This window comes from Adelges cooleyi, unplaced genomic scaffold (assembly GCF_023614345.1).
Source record: "Adelges cooleyi isolate 19-005CV unplaced genomic scaffold, UGA_ACOO_1.1 ACOO_flye_CR_arks_rails_tigmint_CR_PRNA_651, whole genome shotgun sequence".
Classification (NCBI taxonomy): Eukaryota; Metazoa; Arthropoda; class Insecta; order Hemiptera; family Adelgidae; genus Adelges; species Adelges cooleyi.
In genome coordinates this window covers 14,362,475-14,385,815 of record NW_026096352.1, presented here as the reverse complement: position 1 = coordinate 14,385,815, position 23,341 = coordinate 14,362,475, and the positions used below count along the sequence as shown (strand labels likewise).

Below are 23,341 nucleotides of genomic sequence, written 5' to 3'. Positions count from 1 at the left end.
TAAATAATAATAAAATGATTTTGATGATTTGTGAATGAAACGGTATGATAGAATTAAAACAGAACACTAATGTGTGTGTGTATGTGTATGTTTGCAGTTTGAGTAAATAATAATTATTTATGTAGAACGGTATAATTTGTACGTAACATCATAACAACTAGGTAATAAAATTATTTTTTAAATATGCCAGTTGAGTAAATTGAGTTAAAAAAGAAAATTGCCGTTTCAGCTATGACGACCACTAGGGGGGTTAAGGGTTAACAATAACTGTATTAACAATAATACGCAAACGAGCGTTGACCATAAAAATCACGGTACAACATTATATTATTATGTAACATAACAACAATAATTATTAATTAATTAATATCACGTTATATCAGGCTATATAAAATTGTCACTATATAATAATAATATTATACACTAAAGGCACGCTTATCAACAACAACAATAATAATAATAATAATATTAAAAACTATTATAATAATTGTAATAATAATAATAATAATAATTTTTAAAAAAATACTATAAAAACCTAACAGATAAAATACTTAATGTAATATTTTCATGCAAAATTTTTTTGTAACAAACGCGGTACCCCGTTGTTTGGCTTTCGCCCCGTTCGATCGTTAACAAACCTCTTAAAAACAAAATATCATAATAATATACCTCTATATCGTTTTGGTGTGTCCATACGTACAGATTTTGAGCTGTTTAATTATTATAAAATATATAACGTTCAGATATCACACGATAACAATACGAACAAATTAAAAATTTTCAAAAAAAACATAGATGATAAAGATCTAAAAAAATTTAAGAGACGGCAAATGGTTATTGTACTATGAATCGAGTCAAACGAAATGAAGACAAAATCATCGGGAAATTTTTAACTAATAGAAATTAAAATTACAAACACTCTACATGAACAATAAAATTTCATTAATAATAATTACATAAAAAAAATGTATAATATAAAGGCTAAGCTCGTAAAACAATACACGTTAGCTATCCCATTCGATTATCAACCGTTCATATTGCCGCTATAAGAGTTACAGCGTTTATTAATATTAAGTAACGATTACAATAATAATAATAGTATAGTAGATAAATAGATAAATAGTAAAACATTATTGCTTGGAGACTCTGAGTCGTTACTATATATTATTATTATATAATAAAGATTTGGGTAAAAATAACAACTTTTCCAACGATATTACAATAATCTATAATCATCTACACGCGTCTTCTTAACGTTTGATTATTTTGGACCATACGTAACGCAGCAGCAGCCGCCGTGGCCACGTAGGTTACGTTATTCGACAGCGTATTGTGTGTTGTGACCTACGAGGATCGGTCGGTCGGCTGCGGCGGCGGCAAAAATACAAACAAATTGTTACATAATATCGTAAAACACACACTAGCAGGCTAATAAAATTGAAATTTCAAATTGAAAAAAGAGAGAGAAAAACGTGGTTCAAGAGGGCACGAGGGGGGTGGTGGTAATTTGAACAGCACACGGTTTAGGGGAAGAAGTTTTGTTGAAAACCTATAAGTAAGAAAGATAAATACGATAAGACATCGGTCGCGACAGCCATCGATCAGGACGACTACTTGAGGAGTTCGTGGGCCCGTTGATTGGCCACGGATATTCTCGTTTCGTTGGATCCGGCCTGAAAAAACAAAATCAATTATTAAAAGAAGTCACCACCCCTAACGTTATTATCCCCAACGTCCCAGCACAACGACACTTCAACAAGGTGAACCGAGACCATGATCACACATGATTATACAATTTACTATAATTGGTTTACACTGAAATGGTATTTACCAGATTTATCGCTCGGAACAGTCGACGATAACGTACTTTATCATTGCCATAAAAAATACACTGGTAACGTTGTTTACCGAATGACAACGGATTATCCAATGATAATTAAATAAATACAACATGAAATATAAAGTGTTTATAAATATAAAATATTAGTATAATATTAATAGGTATTAATAATTAATAATAATGATAATATAATTATTATATAGGCAATATATTAGGTGTTAAGTTATTAGATTGGTTTTCTTTTCTCAATAATATTTGTCTACAAAGTCAAACACAGGTCTCATGTGACTTCTAAGAGAATAAATAAAAGCAAAATTAATCAATTTGAAAAAGAGACCTACATTTGTATCGATTCGATAGTTGTTTATAGCTTTGAAAAAATATATACATATATTAGTCGTACCTAACTACAAAAACGTTATTTCTTTTAAATGTAAGTTTCATTTTTTTTTCTCATTTCTTTCAATGTAGGATGTTAGGCATTTACACGGTTCACCTCGGTATATTATTCTTGTTACTGTACACCACACACTATCTCCACTATCTTCTAGCATACCTTCATGTTTATTCGAGACACTTGTCTGTTTTGGTTCTCCAACTCGCTGCCCATGTCCAGAGCCATGTTGCGCAGGTTTCCAATCATGGTGTTCACCTGTCCCATGTTTTCTTCCATTTCGTTTTCGCGAGCGTCGTTGGTGATCCTGGAAATATAAAGAAAACGCCATTACAAACAGCAGTCACGATAACCCTGGTCAAAACAGATAAGTTTTTAATACTTTTTGTTAAAAATCTATTTTATGAACTGTAATTGAGCCCTTATGGTCGTTTAAATATTGTGATAAATGAAATTCGCGCAGTGGAATAAATGAAGATTAAGATCATGAAAATTGGCTTCAAACTGCTATTGATCGTTTTTCTGATTGTGCATTACAAGTGTATTAACGATTAACCAACTACACAGATATTAAAAACGCCATTTGACTATATTAACTATTAAGTTTTATAAAAAAAATACAGGTAATATTTACTAACACACATTAGTTATATATTAATATTTTTTATGTTAACAGTAAATGTAACACTAAAATCAATTACTATACGGACACATTGGAAATTTTAATAAAACCATTCAGCAATTTCGGCAGGATTTTAACGAGAATAGAAAATTCAAATTTTAGATCATCTCAAACAGGTTTACTATCTCACATAAAGTACACCTTTGCCTTCTACCTGATCTCTACCCCGTACAAATATGGAAAGGACCCTCCTCTTTCCTTTCCTTTGCGTTTTAAGGGTAAGCTTTGAAGAAATTAAGTTTTGGCCAGGCGCTTTTAAACTTACTTGGCTATGTAACCGCCTTGGGCTCCCATCCCGTTGCGTTCGTCCATGACACGTTGAGGCTGGTTGTTGACCACTTTACCGTCGTCGTTGCCCCGCCACGTGCCCTCGTCCTCCTTGAACGAAGCCGACCTAAGCACACACCACACGGCGATTAACACACAAGTCACAAAGCACAAGCACAACCGGCGTCAGAAACGCCAAAGTCTACAAGTCAAAAAGTGTCGAGTTGTGGCCAATTTTAACTGTTGCAGATCACTTGAAAAATAGTATACTTTGTCGCCTCTGCCAATTACTATCAATGGCTGTTTATTATAAATATTATTGTTATTATCAACAATACTTGTTGCACGGCAGCACGCAAATGCCACAACACTTTTCCATGCCGGTCAGGTTTTTCTCGGCTTCCTTCATGTCGGCATTGATCTGGTCCATGCCCTCTTCGATCCTGTCCAGTTGTTCTGCGATCCAGAGATTAAAAAAAAAATCGATTCGTTTAAACAGGTCCAGTATAATATTTAACCGACACCTTTGTGTGTGTAAGTATAAGTGTTGTGGTGTGTGTGTGTGTTTGTAGTGTGTGTGTGTGATGGAAGTGCGCGACGCAAAAAAAAAAACAGTTATTATTTAATAATATTATATTTATCCGAAACGGCCGCCGACGGATGCTTATTGCTTGACCTTTATAAGTTGTTTTTAATAATTTTAATTTGAAAACGTTCAATCGTCTAACGGACCTAACCCGTGTTACCATGTAATATATATAATATGACCGCAAGGTTGCAAAAAAACAAATTCAAAATATATTTTGAAACGGTGTTGTGTAATTAAACTTAATATTGCTTCGAAATTATATCAGCATTGGCTAATTAAGTCATACAAACGATTTACTTAAGATGTAATGTATGTAACACCGCCTAAACAAAAAACTGCCACGTCTCGCAAATAATTGGAAATGCGATTTTAAACAATTAGACTTTACCACAATTTGTTTTAAACATTTTGCAACCCTGTATGTGCACGGCTAAAAAAATATTAAACCAGTTGGAAAGTTGAAAAAAAAAATCATTCAATACTAAAACAGTATCACCTAGTTTTTTTAGATACATAATATATAACTGCAGTGATGTGTCCAAATAGCATAGTTCATTATGGTAACAGTACGGTGCATAGGAAATAGATGATCTTAGGTCATAGAAGTTAACAGTTTACCGGAATTTAATAAGAATTTCGAGTGGGTCGTTTTAGCTTAACCAATTTCCCCAGCAGTTTAATAATATGGACTAGCTAAGCAGGAAGAAAATACATATACACTTTAGACTTCTCACATTTCCATTCCCAAACTCTACATAATTCAGCTAACTATTTATTTGTTTACACTTTGAAAATAATTTCTGGTCACCAAGCACAAATGGACCACCGCACTTGACTAGGTCAACAAGGACATTAGTTCAAGTAAAAAAAAATCCTACAACTATCACTTTTCTCAGCAGTTTATGTGTACATCCTTCTTTGTACATTACACTCCTTCCATTAGTTGCCCTTCTCCGTAGTACTGATATTCATATTTTGTTAATATTCATCTTAAATGGATTTATTTCAACGTCTCAACATATTTGATTCGCTTTCAAATTTTAACAATGTTGACAATATAAAAAAAGACTGCTATAAAAACACACCACTGCGTTTATATCATGGGCAATGTCCAGAAGATTAAAATAAAGACTTTCAACAGTAACTAAAATATCCTCTAAGCGACCTAATAGAATGGTTTTTTTTATAGTTTTTATAATAATATATTTTGTCTACCGCCGCCAGTTTGCGTTCAGATCAAATATTTTGTAAACCGTATGTTGTTTTATTTAAATAATAATATGTTGTCTGTTTGGTATGATATTATGTGAATAGCTGATAACGATAATGATATTTATATAAAAATATTTTGTTTTTAAAAAAATTGTTGGGTTTTATTTTTTTTTTTTTAGGTATTCTTCTTACCCCCTTGTTCATCCAACATCACAAGAGATTTCATTCCGACTTCGTGGCTCTACACAACAAACAAATTGATCATCGTATGAGCAAAAAAAAAAAATATTAAAAAAAATGTCCCACGCGCCAATACACGGCATAGTCTACATTGACTATATAGGTATAATATTGTGCTCACAATAAAAGAAACTAAACAATACTATTGGGGTTTCAAAAAAAAAAGAAATATTTGCATTATATATAAAAATAAATAAAATAAAAAATATATTAGCATTTACTTTAATATACTAATAAAACTGTATGCATATATAGGTTAAGGTATAACCATATAGATAAAAATATAATTTCAAGGGCTAATAATCAAGTTGTATGTATACTTCTATAAAAATATTAACATATTGGATAGGTACTATGAAAAAATAATAGTAATAGTAATAAAAATAATTAAAAAAAAAAAAGTATTCAAAACAACAACACAACGCGACATATGCACTATAACTACTATATAATATATTATATATAAAAATATGTATAAATATGTCAATGCAAAAAAATATTTATATATAAAAATATCGGATTTGACAAAATCGTTTCTCGGTGAAAATTGGCGGGTGGGAAAAGGATAAGTTTTTTTGGAAAATATACAACGGACAGACAACAATATTACTACCAATATAAATATACTATTTGATTTTGAATTTATATACTGATGATAATAACATGTAAAAAAAAAAGGGTTGAGTGATTGTGATAAACCAAGACAAAATAAATGTGGGCAAATATAATCTATGAACATATTTTGTCGTTCAAATTCAATTTAAAAAAAAATTAAACATTTCTTTATAGCTAAAAGGAACGCTCGACAGTGAAAAATCAAGTTAAAACATTTTTTTTTCTTTCACATTTGCCCCCATTTGTTCTAAAAGACAAACACACACACGCACACACGTGTCAATGCGTTGCAAGCTTCACTGGACTTTTGTAAACGCAGGCGTATCCCTCCTTATGATTGCTTGTAATGTATAAGTATAAGTTTATGTTATGGAATTCCAGATAAACAGTGTGTCCTAATAGTCTATTATATTGGACCCATCCCAAAAATACTTGACGGCTTTACCCTTTTAGTTTTTTCTAACCGAATTTTATGAATGTAGGTTCGTTTTTTTTACTGTGTTTGAAATGTTCTCATTCAGTTTTGAAATCTTTGAAAGTTTTTTTAAGGTTAAATTAACGGTTCAAATCGAATCCAAACGACACAAAAGTCTAACCGCGTGTAAACCGGTGGCACCAATTTAGAATTTTTTTTTTTGCTAATATATCCCAGTTAAACAAATTCCCAGGATTCGCCAACGATACAATCGTTTATTATAATATTATGCTAACGATTTGGAGTAATTGGCCCAATTTCATGCGAGGGGTGGCTAGATATATTCTGAACTTTGTTGTAACTACTTTAAGTTTGACCGGTTTGAATATGTCCAGCCCCACCTGAAATCGCGCCAATGCTTAGGGGTAAACCGTTGCACTATTAGGTGTAAAGTATACAGGCGGCGGCGGCAGAGGGTAATTACTAATTATATATACAAACACATTCCTACAGGTTATGTGATGGGTCTAAAAGTTAGGTACTCTAAAAGTTTACTAAAAACAATATAATCGACCAGTTTCGCCAACTATCGTTAAGCATATTCCTATAAAACTTTACTAATTGCGTATCAAAACTCACAACAAATACACTTGGCGAAACTGATAGGGCCTTATAAAAAAAATATACGTTCACAAAATAAAATAATATATAAATTATAAATAATAATTAGTCAGTCAATCAATTAAAACGCGACGCTATAGTACATGGTACCAAAAAAAACAAATCATTCTTACCGCCTTGGTGCTGCAAATTGTCTATGGTTTTTGTGCCAGCGTCTACACTCTACAAAAATATTAATAAAAAAAAAATAATAAAAAATCATAAACAAAATAAAAACTAATAAAATAAACAAATAAATAATAATCAATATAATCTTTCTAAAAATGCAAAAAAAAACAAATTAATGCAACTAAAAGAAAAAAACTAAATAGAAAATCATATTATTATTCTTATAATAGCGTTTAATATTTTTCGTAAAAAATATCGAATAAAGATTTTAACGCGTTAGTTAGGCAAATTGCAATAGAATTTCTTATTATAACTTTGATGTCCAACTTGTAAATTGAAGTGTAAATTCGGATTTTATTAAAAATTGACAAGATAGAAAGATTAACAAAAAAAATAATAATAAAAAATAAAAATAATAATATAATAGTTTTGTAAGCACTTCGAGTAAAAGCATCTAGATAATTCAAGAAAACAATGTTGGACTTGTTGAAAATTTGTTTGATAAACTTTGGATTCGTTTACAGACCTGGGAACAACCAACTTTTTAAGCTAATAATAAATTTAAAAAAATCATGCATTTTCAATTTTACCATTGTGTTTATTTCACCGTGGAAATAACACAATACCGTCAAATCTCTGCATGAACTTTTACAACCCATTTAAGTGTTTTTTTTATTGTTATATTTATGTTATAAAAACAAACTCAAATAGATTTTATTAAAATGGATAATCAATTTTCTGCGTATAAAATGATCACATGGATATCAGATTTTGGCGGGTGATTGTGGGCCAAACCCCCCTCCCTTAAAAAAGTAATTGTACGTTAGTGACCCCATCATACTTAGGAGATTTCCTATTTTAAACGAAATTAACGTCTACAAGAAGGAGGGAAAAACGATTGCAAGGTTCCTTGTGATCAAACATTTCCAATTTTTTTTTTTTTTTTTTAAGATTAATATTGTATGTTGATTAATGTTAATTGTAGTCATGATAAGCGTGTGTTAGTATATAGTAAGTAAAAATGCCGGTTAGACTTTCCGCCACCGCCCGATACAAATTGCATACAGTTAGAAAAAAAAAACCATTGTTAATAAAAAAAAAAGCATGCAAACTATTTCAATGCATTTCTGTCGTTACAATGTTACATCATATTGCAACGACCGTGCAATGCCCATTTTGCCTTGTCTAGATTTCCTTCAGATATATTTTATCATCGTTGTAGGTTTGATTAAAAACATATTGTATTATACTTATATATTCGTTTAAGTTTCATTTCACGCAGTAATTGGGTTGTGTGTTTGTGTGAGGGTGTGTGTGGAACGCTCTTGCTGGCGTTCAAAAAAAAAAAACAACAACAACAAAACAAAAAGAATCAAATTAAACCACTGCCGCCGTATCAAAGCAGTATTATTTTACGAAGCCAACACAATGACGTGAGCGAATGATAATATGTATAACATGTTCGTCTAGCCGAGAAAAAAGGGTAAGTTTTACAAAGTAATTGAATAAAAAAAAAACCCCCTTATTAACATAGAAATATATTTCCCGAGGTGTGATTTTCCGGCCGCGTTGACTTGCTTAATAATATACCGTTTAAGTCATGTCGAGCCGTGCGTCAAATTACACATAAAAATATACATTAACGCTGTGTTCCAGAGATAAAGTTAAAAAACAAAATATAGTGAAAAATAATTAAAAAATTGTTTCGAAGTGATAAAAAAATATATATTAATTAATTCGTTTTAATTAAACGAAAATTGCTACGTTTTAATTGACATATTTTTATTATGAACATAATATAATTGTTCCCTCCCCCCCCCCCCCAAGTGCTTTTAATGGAATATTATTTTGCAAAAAAACAGCCAATTGTTTTTTTTTTTTTTTTGGACGGCGACAGTGGCAAACGAGAACAACTTCATCATCAACTCACCTCCCTGGTCGTCGAGAGCGACTAACGTCCTGATTCCAGCTTCCTTGCTCTATGCGATAGTAGTAGAGTGGTGATGGTTGTGGTGGTGGTTGTGATAGTAGTGGTGGTGATGGTGGTGTGGTGTGCGTGAGACAAAAAAAAACAACAAGAGAACCAATATGAAAAACAAACGGTATCGACCAACAGTGTGTGTGTATATATATATATATACCGGCGACGGTGTCACCGATCACCGATCACCGGTCAAGTAGGTACTGCACCGACAAACAAGACTGGGCACAGACTTTACATAAATATTTCAAGACTTAAGCCTTTAAGTCACACTTTGGGTACAGGGCACACGAGGGTCCAGGGGGGGGGGCAAAATATTTTCGTTTTTCAATTTTTGGTTTCACTATAAGATTGGTGCTTAATTTTATTATGGTTTGTAACGTAAAAATGATTTATGACAATTAGTTTTTAAAGCAATCTTAAAGATGGCAGCATTAATCGATAATATGTAATTTTTAATTCACAAACGCATTAAAAAAAAAATACATAAAATTATACTAACTATTGATTTCATAGCTTTTGATTACTTGTAAAATTTAATGTTTCTAGGACCTAAAAACTAAATAACAACCAAACCGTTTTGAAATTAACTTATTTCTTTTATTACTCGAAAAAACATAACATAACTGTATTAATTATAAATATAATAATTATAATAAACAACCTTTTTCAACATTTTAACAGTCAACAAATTTTGAATATTATGTTTACTCAATACTGTATATAATATGGATAATAATATAAAATAAAAAACTTAACAAAATGTCTCTATTTAGCCTTTTATTGTCAACAAAAAAAAGGTTGCCCCCCCCTGCGGACACCCTTGTACTACTATGACTCAAAGGGTTATATTGTATAAGCGTTTAACACTAAGTATTATGTGAACAATTGAAAATGGGGTCTCCGGCCTATTAAAAATGGCAACACGGTCAATGGAGATTTCGCTGCTATTTTCCAACTGTTTTTTTTATTTACATCATAAAAAATTGTTTAAAAACAATTGTATTTGTTCATTCCCCTTCTTTCTACTACCATTGATCATTAAAATATAGAAACAGTGTTGAACGGATAAAACAATATCGCCAAGAACGAAATAGATAAAATGGTTTTTTAAAGAAAAAAAACCTAACACGGTGGAAATAGGCAAATGTGTGGCAACCGATCTTAGCATTTTAGAAACTATATTATGGAAAACACCCGACGAATGGGTTACGACTAGAATGTCTATTTTTATTAACTTTGAATTCCACAACTTTTTACCAATCCCGCAAGTATGATAGCGGCAGATACCATTTATTTATAGATTTGACTGAATCAAAAAAATGTTCCAAGAGGAATTACACAAAAATCTGAGACAGATTTTAAACGTTATTTTACTGAACAATAATAACGTATTTAGATTATGTCTCAAATAATGATCATTTATGGCGCTAAATTAATTATGCATATTATTTTTAATTGTAGAATTGTGAAATTTTGCCCTACAATGATAAATTGCCGGATAAATCAATAATATTTTTTATAACAACATTTTCATTACTGAATCACTAATGCCTTACATTTCTGGATTTGTTTTAATGATTATTTTGCTTTTATTAAAAAAGAGGTAAAATGTGGAGACGTGCCGAACCCTATTTTCAAATATTCACTCATAGTATATTATATATTCTAATGTATTGCACACTTATGTAGAGTCAATTATAAAACATAAAGAAGAACTATGACATTTAATATCAAATGTTTGTTTTAAGATAAAAGTTTAAAAATTTAACTTTATTTTATGCAATAAAAAATAGGTTTATGACTCTAAGCTAGAACACATTTAAATAAACTGTTGGAAGTAATTTGGGAAATGTTAAAAAATACATTACGACTGATTTGCCCAGACTTGTTGTACGTACAATGTTGACGAAACAGTATTGATTACGATAATATTTATCAATGAAAATTATTAATTAAATATTAACGAATCAACTTGGGTATTGATCAACAAAACATTGTATTAAATGCAATGCACATCAACACAATACCAATAATCAATATATAATATGTTTAAATCCTGCATAAGAAATAAAACCAAACGTCGATTAAATACATATTTAGATTACTGCACGACACCGGTGTGTGATCTGTAATGTTGTGTTCACTGCCTAAAATGTTAAGTCATCGAAAGAAAAACTTAACGAGCCCAAATAAAAACATCCTACGATATGTCCAATAAAACAAATGTGTTCATTGAGAAAAATAAATCTTTGGCCGTCTTAGCCAAATTGTGTATGCTTGAATGTAATCGAACGAGGTCGACAGGAAAAATATGGATTAAGCACAACTTATATTAAATAATTGAATTTTATAAATCAATATAATTGACAAAGTGTATAAATGTATATGATTAATTTATATTATAATGTATTTGTTCGATTATAGATGATAAATATATATTTAATTTGAGCTATATTATTGTTTTCAAGTGTATGACAGTGTGTGTATAGATGAAACTATCGATGGATCCGAAACCATTTATATAATAAATAATTAATTAATTAATTATAATACGGGTTGTCCCTCTTTCAAATTTTTTTTTTTGTTATTGAAAGCAAAAAAAATGCACAAGACAAACACACACATACACACATTGACATGCAGCGGCCGCACCAATAGCTTTATTTTACAAAAAAAAAAATATATATATATATATGGTACACTGAGGATATGGCGCCGAGTGTGCTGTGAAATCACGAATCCAAAACAGACAATTAGAACAAAAATATATAAAATGTATACAAATATTAATTTCCGTGCATTTATTTATAAATATATATATAAAAATTTAGTTAGTATATTATGTACAATACAACAGGAATATTGTTGCACACACCAAATGTTATTATTATGGTCGGACACCAAAACCAAGCCATACCAGTTAGACTTTTTAGTAAACGAAAAAGAACACAAATCGACGGTACTGAATTAAATTGAACAATAATAATATACAAATAATGATGTAGGAAGTACCACTGGTTGCCAAATATTGTTAAGGCCATGCTGTCTTCTGGGATACACACATAGAGGTATTATACATGAATATATATATATTTTAATTTTTACACGCATGGAATACATTTTAATAAATTGTTAGTGGACAAGAGGTTAACACACAATTATTGTTAATTATGTATTTAATATAGAATTAATAATGACATCTTACCTCTTCGCAGAGAGCCAACATACGTCTGGTACTTTCAAGTGACTACGTCGTGGTGGTTGTGTGGAAAATGAAACATGAAAACACAATATGTTAGCAACACACAATAATATACAAATCTAAAATTATATTTCAACAATTTTTATTTTTAACTGAGATTTTTTTAATTTACTCTAAGAGTTTATCGGTATTATCATTTTTAACGTCACTTTTAAAACCCTCATATCCCATCAGTTTATTTTGCTTTTCAAATAAAACCACTATTTATTGATTGTTGAATGGTATCTTAATTTGAAATAAAAATGTAAATAAAAAAACAAAATTTAATTTTTACTCGTTACTTGTTATTTTAATGTATTGCACTTTAATTGATCGATATTAGTTAGGCAAATATATTTTATCTAATAGCATTGCACATTTTATAGGCACTTAACGTTATCCAAACACAATTAATAATAAATACATTAAAATCATTTTATAAATATCTTAACAATAGTATGTGGTAGTGTCATAAAATACTTTCATGAAACTTGTATCTAATTCTCAACGCTAATTTACATTTGATTAAAAGTCGAAAAAATAAAATCATATTTTTTGGGTTTGAATGAAATTTTTTTACAAACTACAACATGAATAAAACATCTGCTGGCTTTCAAAAGGACAGGGGAAAATTACCGTTTTTAATTTATTTATTAACCTAAAAATTCAATTATAAATACGAATAATTTGAATTAGCCAATTATGATGACTTTGATTTTAGATCAATTTTAATTCGTTTTTTTTTTGGGGGTCAAAATTTCAAAAGTAGTACGCTCACTTCATCAGTCACTTCGCCGGCCTTGAGTTGCAATTCCTGGAGTTCCGTCTTGGGAACGGACGCCTTCGGTCCATCCCCGTCCGGCGACATGGCAGCGTTCGATTTGGTCGGTGCGGGCATTGCTGACGTTCAGACTCTGGACTCGGTACTGGAACAAATTTCCAAATCAGTACAACGCAATAAAATCAAACGAATCCACACAGTATATTATTATAGTTGCTGTGCTACTAATGACAATTGGTAAGCACATTAATGTAACATTATAATAACACGATTGTCCCTTACTATGTCGCAAACCGTTAACCGTGCTCGGGGACTCGGACGAGCAGCAATAAAAACGACCGGGTAGGTACAACCTAATTAGGTAGTAAAATGAAAAACAGCACAATATATTATTATTGTGTTTACACAACGCTAATTTCACTGGTAAACATTTGCTCGACCACCGTACCGTCTGCCGAGATCAACGTCACGGTTATAATAAAATAGTAAAATATACTAAATACCTACCTAGGCGTTAATCTAATATTTAATTTAATATTGTGGTTTCAGGTTTGTGAATTCTGAATTGTGGCCATCGCTATCTCCCCACTATCGAGGAAGATCCATTCATTATCGTTATCACTGATACCGTAGCGATGAGTGGTGATGCTGATAAGATACCAAACCATCATAGCCAGATCGGATTAGGTAGGTACTCACGTTACTCATTAGTCATTATACCTAAACCTACTTTACGATGATTCACTGTGCTTAAGTTGTTGTAAAGTCATAATTATAATTTAAATTAAAAAAAAAAAAAAGATAGATATTGCATAAATTATATTATAATATAATAGAAGATTATGGATACTGCATTAATGTAAACAAACGGCTAGTTCGGTCTGAAAGTGATAAAAACGTTCAAATCACTTTCAATCCTTTTGAGTACAGCTATTTTTTTGAGTACAATTATTTTTTTATAGGTATTATACTTACTAAGTTCTATGTAAAATTCTTGGCATTCAAATATCGAATACAACACCCTTCTCTATTAATAATGCGTTATCTTGTTTATTTTTTATGATAATTTATTTTCAATTAAGATGGTTAAATTTTATATTGTTCGTGTACCTATTCATAAAATAACACACAAAACAATAATTATAACGGTATGTTAAGTCTTCAGCTCAAAACAAACTACTTTTAAAATATGAAAATAAATAAAACCCGCATCCAAACCTTGTTTGGAGGAAAAACTTCATGTTTTCGATATTTGATTGGTATCTTATAACTGTATAGAACTTAACATCTACCAACAAAATTGTTAAGAATACTTTTGTAATGTATTTTAATTTCTATGTAAATATGTTTTTCAGCTATACATTGCTTACACATTCATAAACTTTGGAATAATTTTTTAACTTTTTCAAAAATTCCAAGGAAAATATGTAGGTATTTTATATTTTATACCTAATTTTGAATAAAAATAAGTACTGGTCAAATCTTGAATTTGTCTTAATAAAATGTAAATGAATATAAAGTGTTTTGGTTTTTTTTGTAAAGTATTTAACAAAATTTGTATTTGAAATAATATGGTGAATACACCATACAAAGGCATTTAAAAAAAAAAGTATTCCATATCAAATATTTAAATACTTCATTCTACCTATATAGGAACTCAAATCAAACTTTTTTAATGTACTCCAAATATTTACATAAATACTTTAGCACTTGTCATACAAATGCAGTTACTTGTAATCACAAAAACATAGTTAATGTTTGGTTCAGACAACCACTATCAAACTTCTGTGGTAAATAGTCAAAGCACGTCTAGCCTATGGCTTTTGGGATATCTGTCATTGAGTTTTGTAACGAAAATTACAACAGGAAAGTGGAAACAAATGTCTATAAGACAATTTGAACATAGGTCGTATATTATTAGTGCTGTATTTACCGTTCAGGTAGACAGGTGTTTGTTCCTAAAAACTTCAAACGCCGACTGTTGGCTGTTGAAATTAGCGAATCGAATTGTTTACAACTAATAACTAATCATTATTTACACAAATAGTTTTCCAAGGATGACGACAATCATCTCATTCCACTTATTTTTTCCTATATAATTACACTGTAATTATTGGCTAGATCGAATAAGATGGATGTTGCAAAGATTAATAAGGACAACGCGAATCGAATAAAAATGAATATTTATAAGCACCGCGACTTTAAACAAAAATAGACTTGTTTTTTTTTTTAATTTACATAATATTATGACTATTGATTACAACATAACTGTTGCCTATTTATACGAATGGTACTCGGGCAGAAGCATTAACGACTGTAAAATATTTTCAAGGTGGCTACAAAACCGGATTTTTGGAAACAACAAATTTCAGCGATTTACAATATTGATCGGCATCTCAAAAATGATGACCTTGTTGTAAGCTTATTGTAGTTCTGCCCGGAGCAAGCCTATGTAAACAAAAACTACATGTTAATTTATTATAATAACACATTTTCAGAGAAAAAAAAACTAGTAAATAACCCGTAATTTTTTTGTAAACATAAAGGATGTGTTCCAAAAAAAACATTTGTTTTTAAAAAAGAGTCCATTTCTTAAACGCATTTTACTTAGTTTCAACTTTAATAGGCCAATCCCTCAACAAACTTGTTAAGTATTTCACTACATATTGGAGGTGACATTTGTTTTTGAAGGAAAAATTTTAATTTTCCAATTAAACTGTTTTGATTGTTAAAACAAATACCTACTACTTAAAAAATTTGAGATTACAAAGTTGAATATAGTTGTAATTTATAAAATATTGTTTGAAAAAAATGACAATTTTAGGGATTGAGTTTTTCATTTACATTTGTACACAGCACTATAAACGCATTTTTTACGCTTTCCAGCGATTAAAATATGGACTATTTTTATTTACTACAAGTATTTGTATAAAAAAAAATCAATCTATGTTTAACGACCCAGTTTTGACCAAAAATGTACTTGTAACATTTTAAAATAAGCCATTTAAATCTCTCCCCAAATCTCCAGCTTACATTAATTTCCATTGGTCATCCCACACGACATATATCTTTATGACTTTATTTATAAAATCCATCCACTTCATCTTTGGTCTACCTCTATAATCTATATCATAAATCCATCCAATCTCTCTAGCTTATTTTACCAGTTTTGTTAAATTTATAGACATTTAAATAAATTAAATTTAAATTTATATAAATATTTAATTATTTATATCGGGTGATTTAATCTTGTCAATCAACCAAATTACCAAAGTTAGTACCTTTATATATAGATACCCGGTTATCTTATAACAATATTATGATAATCGACGACAACCGCCAGTGAACCTACAACAGTAATTTCCCATGGTAATTAAACCTCGTTAATTACACTTCATATAACGATGGAATTCATAAACCCAATTAAGTTAATCAATCATTCGGTTAGGTACCGCAAGTTGTCCCTTAAACCTGTGTTGTTTTCTCATCAACAAAAACGGCAACCGGCTACTAATTAATGAAAAAATTAATTATCAAATGTTTTGACTCGAAAAGTATAATAATTTTAAATTACAAGCGTTATGTAAAATACGGATAATCTTATGAAACGGATATCTTATGATAATCTTATAACATGAATATGTTATGATTATCCTGGTCGATAATAAAATACATACCAATACCGAATACGTACCTATATTAGTTGGCCTCAACCAAGCTAAAATTCTATGTTAATTATTATTCTGAAGTATTATAATTAACGGGTAAATCGAAACTGCATACTATAATAATAATAATAATATAGCCTGTGGGATAATTATTAATTACTTATTAGGTATATATTAACATTTATGTACACTAGCAAGTATTTCTGCAGGCTATATATTATTATAACAGGAATGCGCGTATATGTTAATATAAAATAGTCATGTTAAAAAACAACACATATTTGGTGTGCGTACCCCCACGCGCATTTTATCTTCTTCCCACATGAATTTATAATATACAGTGGAGGTGGAAGTGTTGCACGCTGTTTAGAAAATTTCCTCGAGGAAATGAGTATCCGCAGATAGTACATAATAATTTCCATTGCAAAAATATAAAAATTGGTCTTTGGGTTCGATAAATTCATTTTCAAAACAAACATTTTGAATCCTACCTACCGGTAGCTGTATAAAAAGAGATTAAGGGGTGTTGGGACACAGCATAGAAATGTTTGCCTCTTCAGCAGTGGGGCAAATAAAGAGGAGGCCTATAGGGTCTTCGAATCTTCTTAATGTGTTCAGGCCATCCCCCAGGAAATTATGAGAGAAGACTCGACGCCCCTCTTGTGATCTTCTGTTATTTGTCCCACTGTGGGCATTTAAAATGGAAATATTATTATCAATTAATTATAGTGTTAGGTACATGAACTTTCCATAAATGAACTGTCCATTCTTGCGGTCTAAATTCTAGAGGCCACAATGATAATGTAGAATCCTTTGAATTTAAAGTACCTAATATTGGTATACTAATATTCGCGGCTTTAGATTTTCAACGCTGTTTTAGCGATTTGCTTTAATTTAGGTCGTTAGGCAATAAAAATAACACATATGTATAGTTGCTGGTGACAACACCACCAGCTGTTGCTTGCACGCGCTAGTTAGTTATATTTTTTTTTTTGCAATTGTTTTTTGTGTTTGTTTAAACAGCAAGCCGTTTGCGGTAACCTATTAAACTAGAATCGTACCGTTTGTCGATAGATGAATGATGGTACCTAAAGGTAAACACATATAATGTTGGGAATTGAATACATGCGTATAACCATTGTGTGTATATATTGTATATAAAATACTCAATGGTATAATATTAATAATTGGTCTGCTGTTGTTAAAGATTTATTAGTAGAGAATTATATTATTATTAAAAAAAAATTGTATAACAGCTGTATCGAGCGACCGATTATTAACTGTACGTCACTTTTACCACATAATTATGTTTTCAATTTTTTATATTCTTTTTTGTATTTCTGTCAATTTTTTTAAAATTTAAATGACAGCATTCTAGTATAATATAATTAAAATTCACAACAATAATCTACTAAATAAACAGACAAACCTTGAAATATATGTAGGTACTATACATAGCCATTAAATATTATTATAAAAGTCGTTATGTTAGTTTCAAAAGTGGATCCAAGTTTAAAAAAAAAAAAAGATGAAACTTTGAACATAGAATAAAAAAGCTACACAAAAGTTGTGCAATAATCGTATTATTTTTTTAAAGAAAACGAATTTTGTACTCGTCTAAGAAGTTTTTATTAAATTTGTATTATCATAATAACCTTTGGGAATAGTATATATCTTATAGGTTAAAATATGCAAACCCATACATTGTACCTACATCAGTTCTGTCGAATACTATCTAAAACAGATGTACAATGTATATAATATTGTAAATACATTATTCAGTATGCCTTAAAAAGCTTATCTCATCCCAGCAAGTAGAAATTTAAAGTTTAATTTAACATAGTTCTGCCATGTTTTTGGTTGAAAACGAATCTGAAGGAGAAAAAAATAAAATAACATAATTGAGACTTAAAAAATAATACTTTACCTAAAATTCTTATGGTCACATAATTTTTATATCACACTGTATACAAATAATAACAACATTTGTTTTTAATTATATGTATATATTTAAATTACACCGGCTATTTTCTATGCCGAGCGGTGGCAATTAAAATCCGACCAATTATATTTAAGAAACTTAATGAGAGTCATAACGAATATCAGACTATCAGAAGTATAATAATATAAGTATATATGCTAATTAATTACTTATCAATTTTAAATTATGTTTGTTATTCTAATTTTGACTGAGTATAACATATTATATTATTCTATCATCGTTAGGCTTCTGTATACAGACAGCGTTTATCGACAGCGATATAGATTTATGTAGAAATCAAAAAATTAAAGCTGGTGTTCTAAACAAATGGATAGAAAACAGTTTTTATACTATATTACTTACTAAAGCACATAATATAGGTTATTCGGTGTTTAGAAACTCAACTTGTTTAAAAAATAAATACTCATTATATTAAATGGATTATTAAAAAATGAAGTCAATGTGCCACTGTACGAACAGCATCTGATACTTATGTAATTTTATATAGATATAACTTTAAAGGACTGCGTGAACGTGAAAGCTTGTTGTGTTGGTATATTATTATAAAAATGAAATTCGGAACAATTGCAAACTACAGTCTACATGTTCTAAAAAAAAATGTCATTCTCTTTTTAATTTTGGAAATTAGACGACCTATTTCTCTTCTTTTTTTCCTCTAAGACTCCCACCTGAATTTACTAAGGTAAATGAATAATAATGGAACACATAGACAATTCTATGTAAAATCAACACAATAACTTTCATTTACACTTCTAATTAGTCTAAAACTTAGGATATTCATTATAAACACTCAAAAACTCAAAATATTTACAAATTGAGCAAATAATAACTATTTGTTTACTGAGTGCGCAAAATGTAGTACTTGCAATAACGAACTACGGTAAAACCAGCTTTACATTTTCAGTTCTAATTTTGGAACACTTTATTATTTAAATATGTAGGTACCTAATAATAATAATAGGTTATAGATATAACAGTTAATTTGATAATTGTTTTGTTTTAATCTATAATACTATCTTCGCATTTTCAACTATAACTTTGGAACGGTTTGATATCATTTTTTTTTTTTTACTCAAATGTAATAAATTGTGAAAATATTTATTTAATCGTTCTTTTTGTTTTATATCAAATTAAAAATAATGTCTTAAGGTTTATATTATATAAAGCTTGAAATAAAATAAGGTTTATATATAAGACTAAAAGTTGCCGGGAAAGACCGTATAAAGATGGTTTAAAGAATGGTCTGGATTCATGAAGATGGTCTTTATAAGACCGTAAAGCTGGTTTATAAGGTTTATGTATAAGACATAAAATAAAATGGCCTAGAGATTTATTGCAATCATTTAAATAAAACTGCCTGCCATAAACGGCATTTTCTTTGTCATTTTGTTACTCGCCTACTGCCATCGCACTTGCTTAATAATAATATAATAATAATAAAAAAGGTTTATATTTTAAAACAAACGTTTCAGAGATAGAAATTAAAATATATATTAAAAAAATGAAAGTTTTTAAAATAGTTAATCATTGCAAGACCTATTGAAATGAGTATAATACACAAACCAGTGCACTTAAAAGTTAAAAAGCATACAATTTGTGTGATTTTATTAGTGTTTGTAGTATGAACATCCGGAGTTTTAGAAAGACACATAAGTATATAAGTGTATGTATAGGTAAGTGGAAATTGTTGTTGTATCAATTTCACACAGAATGACCAATACAATATTATTAATGCAGAATAGATAATTAACACATGAACTAATAAATAGATTGACATTTTTTTCCCCCTTGTGAGTTGTGCTTACTCCAGACTAACTCTTTAAAATAAATAAATATATATATATATATATAGTAGGTATTGTATGATACAATTATTATTGCAAAACATTGTGCATGTTCGTGTTCAGTGTCTACTGACAGTTTTACGTCATACCTTTTTTTTTTTTATACTTAGGGGTTATGTGCGTGTTAACAACATCATAACACACGAGGACATAGGCCGTTAGTGGATGGCGTGACAAAATCGCATGATGATCCTGGTGTAAGTATTCCGGCAAAGGTTTAAACCCACAGGAACAGGACAAAGGCATCGACGGTCGCATATTGTTTTACACAATACAATTCGTGACCATTCGATTAAACGATGCCAACAATTGGCAACGTGTTCTTAAAGTTTTAGAGAACAAAGTAAAACTTGAGATATATATTCCTAGCCGTCCCAACAGCGTAGGTCTCGGATGATGCAGCTTCACCGCCCAACGTTGTAGCCAAGAATATTTAAATTAAAAAACTAAAAACTGGTCATTGAACAATCAGAAATTTTCAGAATTAAAAAGGGGATAGGGTCAGAGTTGTAGCAAGGGGTGGGAAAGCATTGGTCTGAGCTCGACTCTAACATCCAAAAAAGACGTGAAATTACAGAACTTAAAATGTTAAAAAGAAAAGAAAAAAAAGAGGGGTTAACCGAAAATATAATAGTGAAACGGATAAGACCTTTAAAACAAATTAGTGTAGAAGAATTTATGGGTCGACCGGAAAACAAATGGGGGGGGGGGAAGCTTTCAACAAAGACACAGAAGCAAAGTGAAGAAGATAATGAAAAAGGTTGGTTGAATATTGTCAGTAGATAGAGAAAGGATTTGGCTAGCCTGTCCTATTTGTAAGGGAAGAAGTGGAGAAGACATACGAATGACAAGTAGTTTTCATTTTTCGCTGTTCTGCTGTGTATTAATATCGACAAATAATTGCCCTATCCAACACTGATTGGCCAAGGATGAGGAGGCGTCTATCTGCCATACTCCTTCCCCTCGTGTGTGTACCCCCCTCCCTTCCCCCGGTACATTAAATATATTTTCGAACAAAGCTCGATTATCGTAGAGACTTTGAACCAATAAGGTTTTCCGGCAATCATGTCGGTTTCCTCGAGCGATTCGACACAACGACTTAAGTACACCACTTAAGTACGCCACTTAAAACTCTGGCTGGCTATCTTTAATACGGTCGATTAACCGGCGGAGCGGGTTTAAACGCAGACGGGACAACGGCAATAGCGTTAAGGCGGACCACGCACAAAGGGGTGTCGATTAAGGCAGACAAAGGCGGACGATTTCAAATGAATTATGCATTTATATACGAATTGAGATCAACGGAGGGAGGGTAGGGGATGATTATTTTATATAGGGGTAGGAGTACTGCAAATGTAAACGGTCGCGAGGGAGAGGAGGCGGCCCCAATCGATTGTGTCGTCTAAAGCGATATCCATATTACACGGCGACGACGACGACCTTGACCCGGTTTGCCAGGCGTGGGCGGGCTAGGGGAAGACACTTACCCGTTCGACATTGCCCGTTGTATAAATATTTGCTCGCATATATTATTACTATTATTTTTTATAATCCTCAGTGTCGACCCAAACAAATCCCCGGCTCGGTCGTCGCTTCCTTCCCGTAGTTCGCTATCTACTGTTTGTTCTCGCCTTCTTCTTCCTGCTATAAACACACGGTTATCGTACCCACGTAGGTATCCGAGCATCGTTCTACAGGGTGTGTATACCTACCAATTTATCACGAGAGCCATTCGGATTTGACGTAGGTTTACCAAGTGGTAAGACTCCTCTAATCGTGGATTATTATCAATCGACGACGGACTAAGCTTTCAGAGTTTAAAAAAAAAACCAAACGGTTTTTACAGACGACACTCCACAGTAGTGAAATAATATTATATTACAAGACCACGAATATAAGAAAATTTTGGTTTTATTAAGAAAAACATGAGTCAAAATAATTTTCAAAAAACCAGCCGCTTACCTTATTTTTTGTGGTTTTTTTTTTGGTTGTGATAACTGCGATTTGCTTACGGCGAACGCTCGATCCCAAGTGGCACAAGCTCAAGTCCTGCGACGATGGCGTTCGCGTTAATAATGTATATTAATTATTTTATATAATATTGTACAAAACTTATACTTGGATATTTTGCCTACACGGTTGGGTGGTGTTCCGTATTTTAATTGTTAACGTTGTTTCTTGGGTATTATTCAATTGAAACGACAATACGACAATTATTATTATTTTATGTTGTCCGTCGAGAGCCGCCCAGACGCCGAGCCGCTCGTTGGTCGTTCACTGACTAGTGCTGCTGAGCCGTCAGCCGCCGCCGCCGCCACCGCCAAGCGGCCAAGATGAACGACCAAGCGGGACGCCGGGCGCTTGCGCCAGCGCGACCAACATCAATATTATTAGCGTAGGATCGTGCGCCGCCGCGTACAACCGGGCGGCGGCGGCGGCGTCCGTTTTCAATAAGCCGAAAGTTACTGCCACCGTGTGTGTAGTTGGAACACAGAATAACCAGAAGGGAAACCTAGACCGGGACTGATAAGCGTCCGACATTTTGTTTTTGCCGAATACGTTACGTACAATAATAATTACACTATCATGCTTTTTCCCGGAATTAAAATAATTTATAATCCATCTTTATACTATTATTTGTTATATTATAGTCTGGCGCACAGCCGCAAAAACAATACGGCAGTCGACCTTTTTCGGCGGCTCGTCTGAACGCCGGTGATTTTTTTCTTAAGTTTCCCTTCTGTGTTATCAAGACGGCCCGTGGAGGTAAACACAAAC

General features: G+C 31.3%; 1 protein-coding gene across 7 annotated transcripts; it reads right to left on the bottom strand.

The window, feature by feature from the left end:
• Nucleotides 1–1,221: 1,221 nt before the first annotated feature.
• On the bottom strand, nucleotides 1,222–22,858 carry LOC126844995 (synaptosomal-associated protein 25). Of its 7 annotated transcripts, none has more exons than XM_050583565.1 (9): nucleotides 22,682–22,858; nucleotides 22,526–22,612; nucleotides 13,047–13,194; nucleotides 12,233–12,274; nucleotides 7,049–7,097; nucleotides 3,522–3,639; nucleotides 3,182–3,310; nucleotides 2,397–2,541; nucleotides 1,222–1,673 (listed from the first exon to the last, which is right to left on the bottom strand). In XM_050583565.1, exons 3-9 carry the CDS (start codon nucleotides 13,164–13,166, stop codon nucleotides 1,611–1,613), a joined length of 666 nt encoding a protein of 221 aa, XP_050439522.1. In that variant the 5' UTR covers nucleotides 13,167–13,194; nucleotides 22,526–22,612; nucleotides 22,682–22,858; the 3' UTR covers nucleotides 1,222–1,610. The 7 variants fall into 7 exon arrangements, with proteins under 7 accessions (XP_050439522.1, XP_050439523.1, XP_050439519.1 ...); XM_050583566.1 differs by lacking the exons at nucleotides 22,526–22,612; nucleotides 22,682–22,858 and adding exons at nucleotides 13,332–13,402; nucleotides 13,557–13,608; XM_050583562.1 differs by having other exon boundaries at nucleotides 22,526–22,858.
• Between the last annotated feature and the right edge of the window lie 483 nt (nucleotides 22,859–23,341).

Bases quoted from the DNA above. Each gene is read 5' to 3' on its own strand.
- LOC126844995 (XM_050583562.1), bottom strand. From the start codon at position 13,166: ATGCCCGCACCGACCAAATCGAACGCTGCCATGTCGCCGGACGGGGAT. The intron at 12,275-13,046 runs GTGAGCGTACTA...ACCACGACGTAG, and splicing joins CCGGCGAAGTGACTGATGAA to TCACTTGAAAGTACCAGACG. The intron at 7,098-12,232 runs GTAAGATGTCAT...ATATTTTTGTAG, and splicing joins TGTTGGCTCTCTGCGAAGAG to AGTGTAGACGCTGGCACAAA.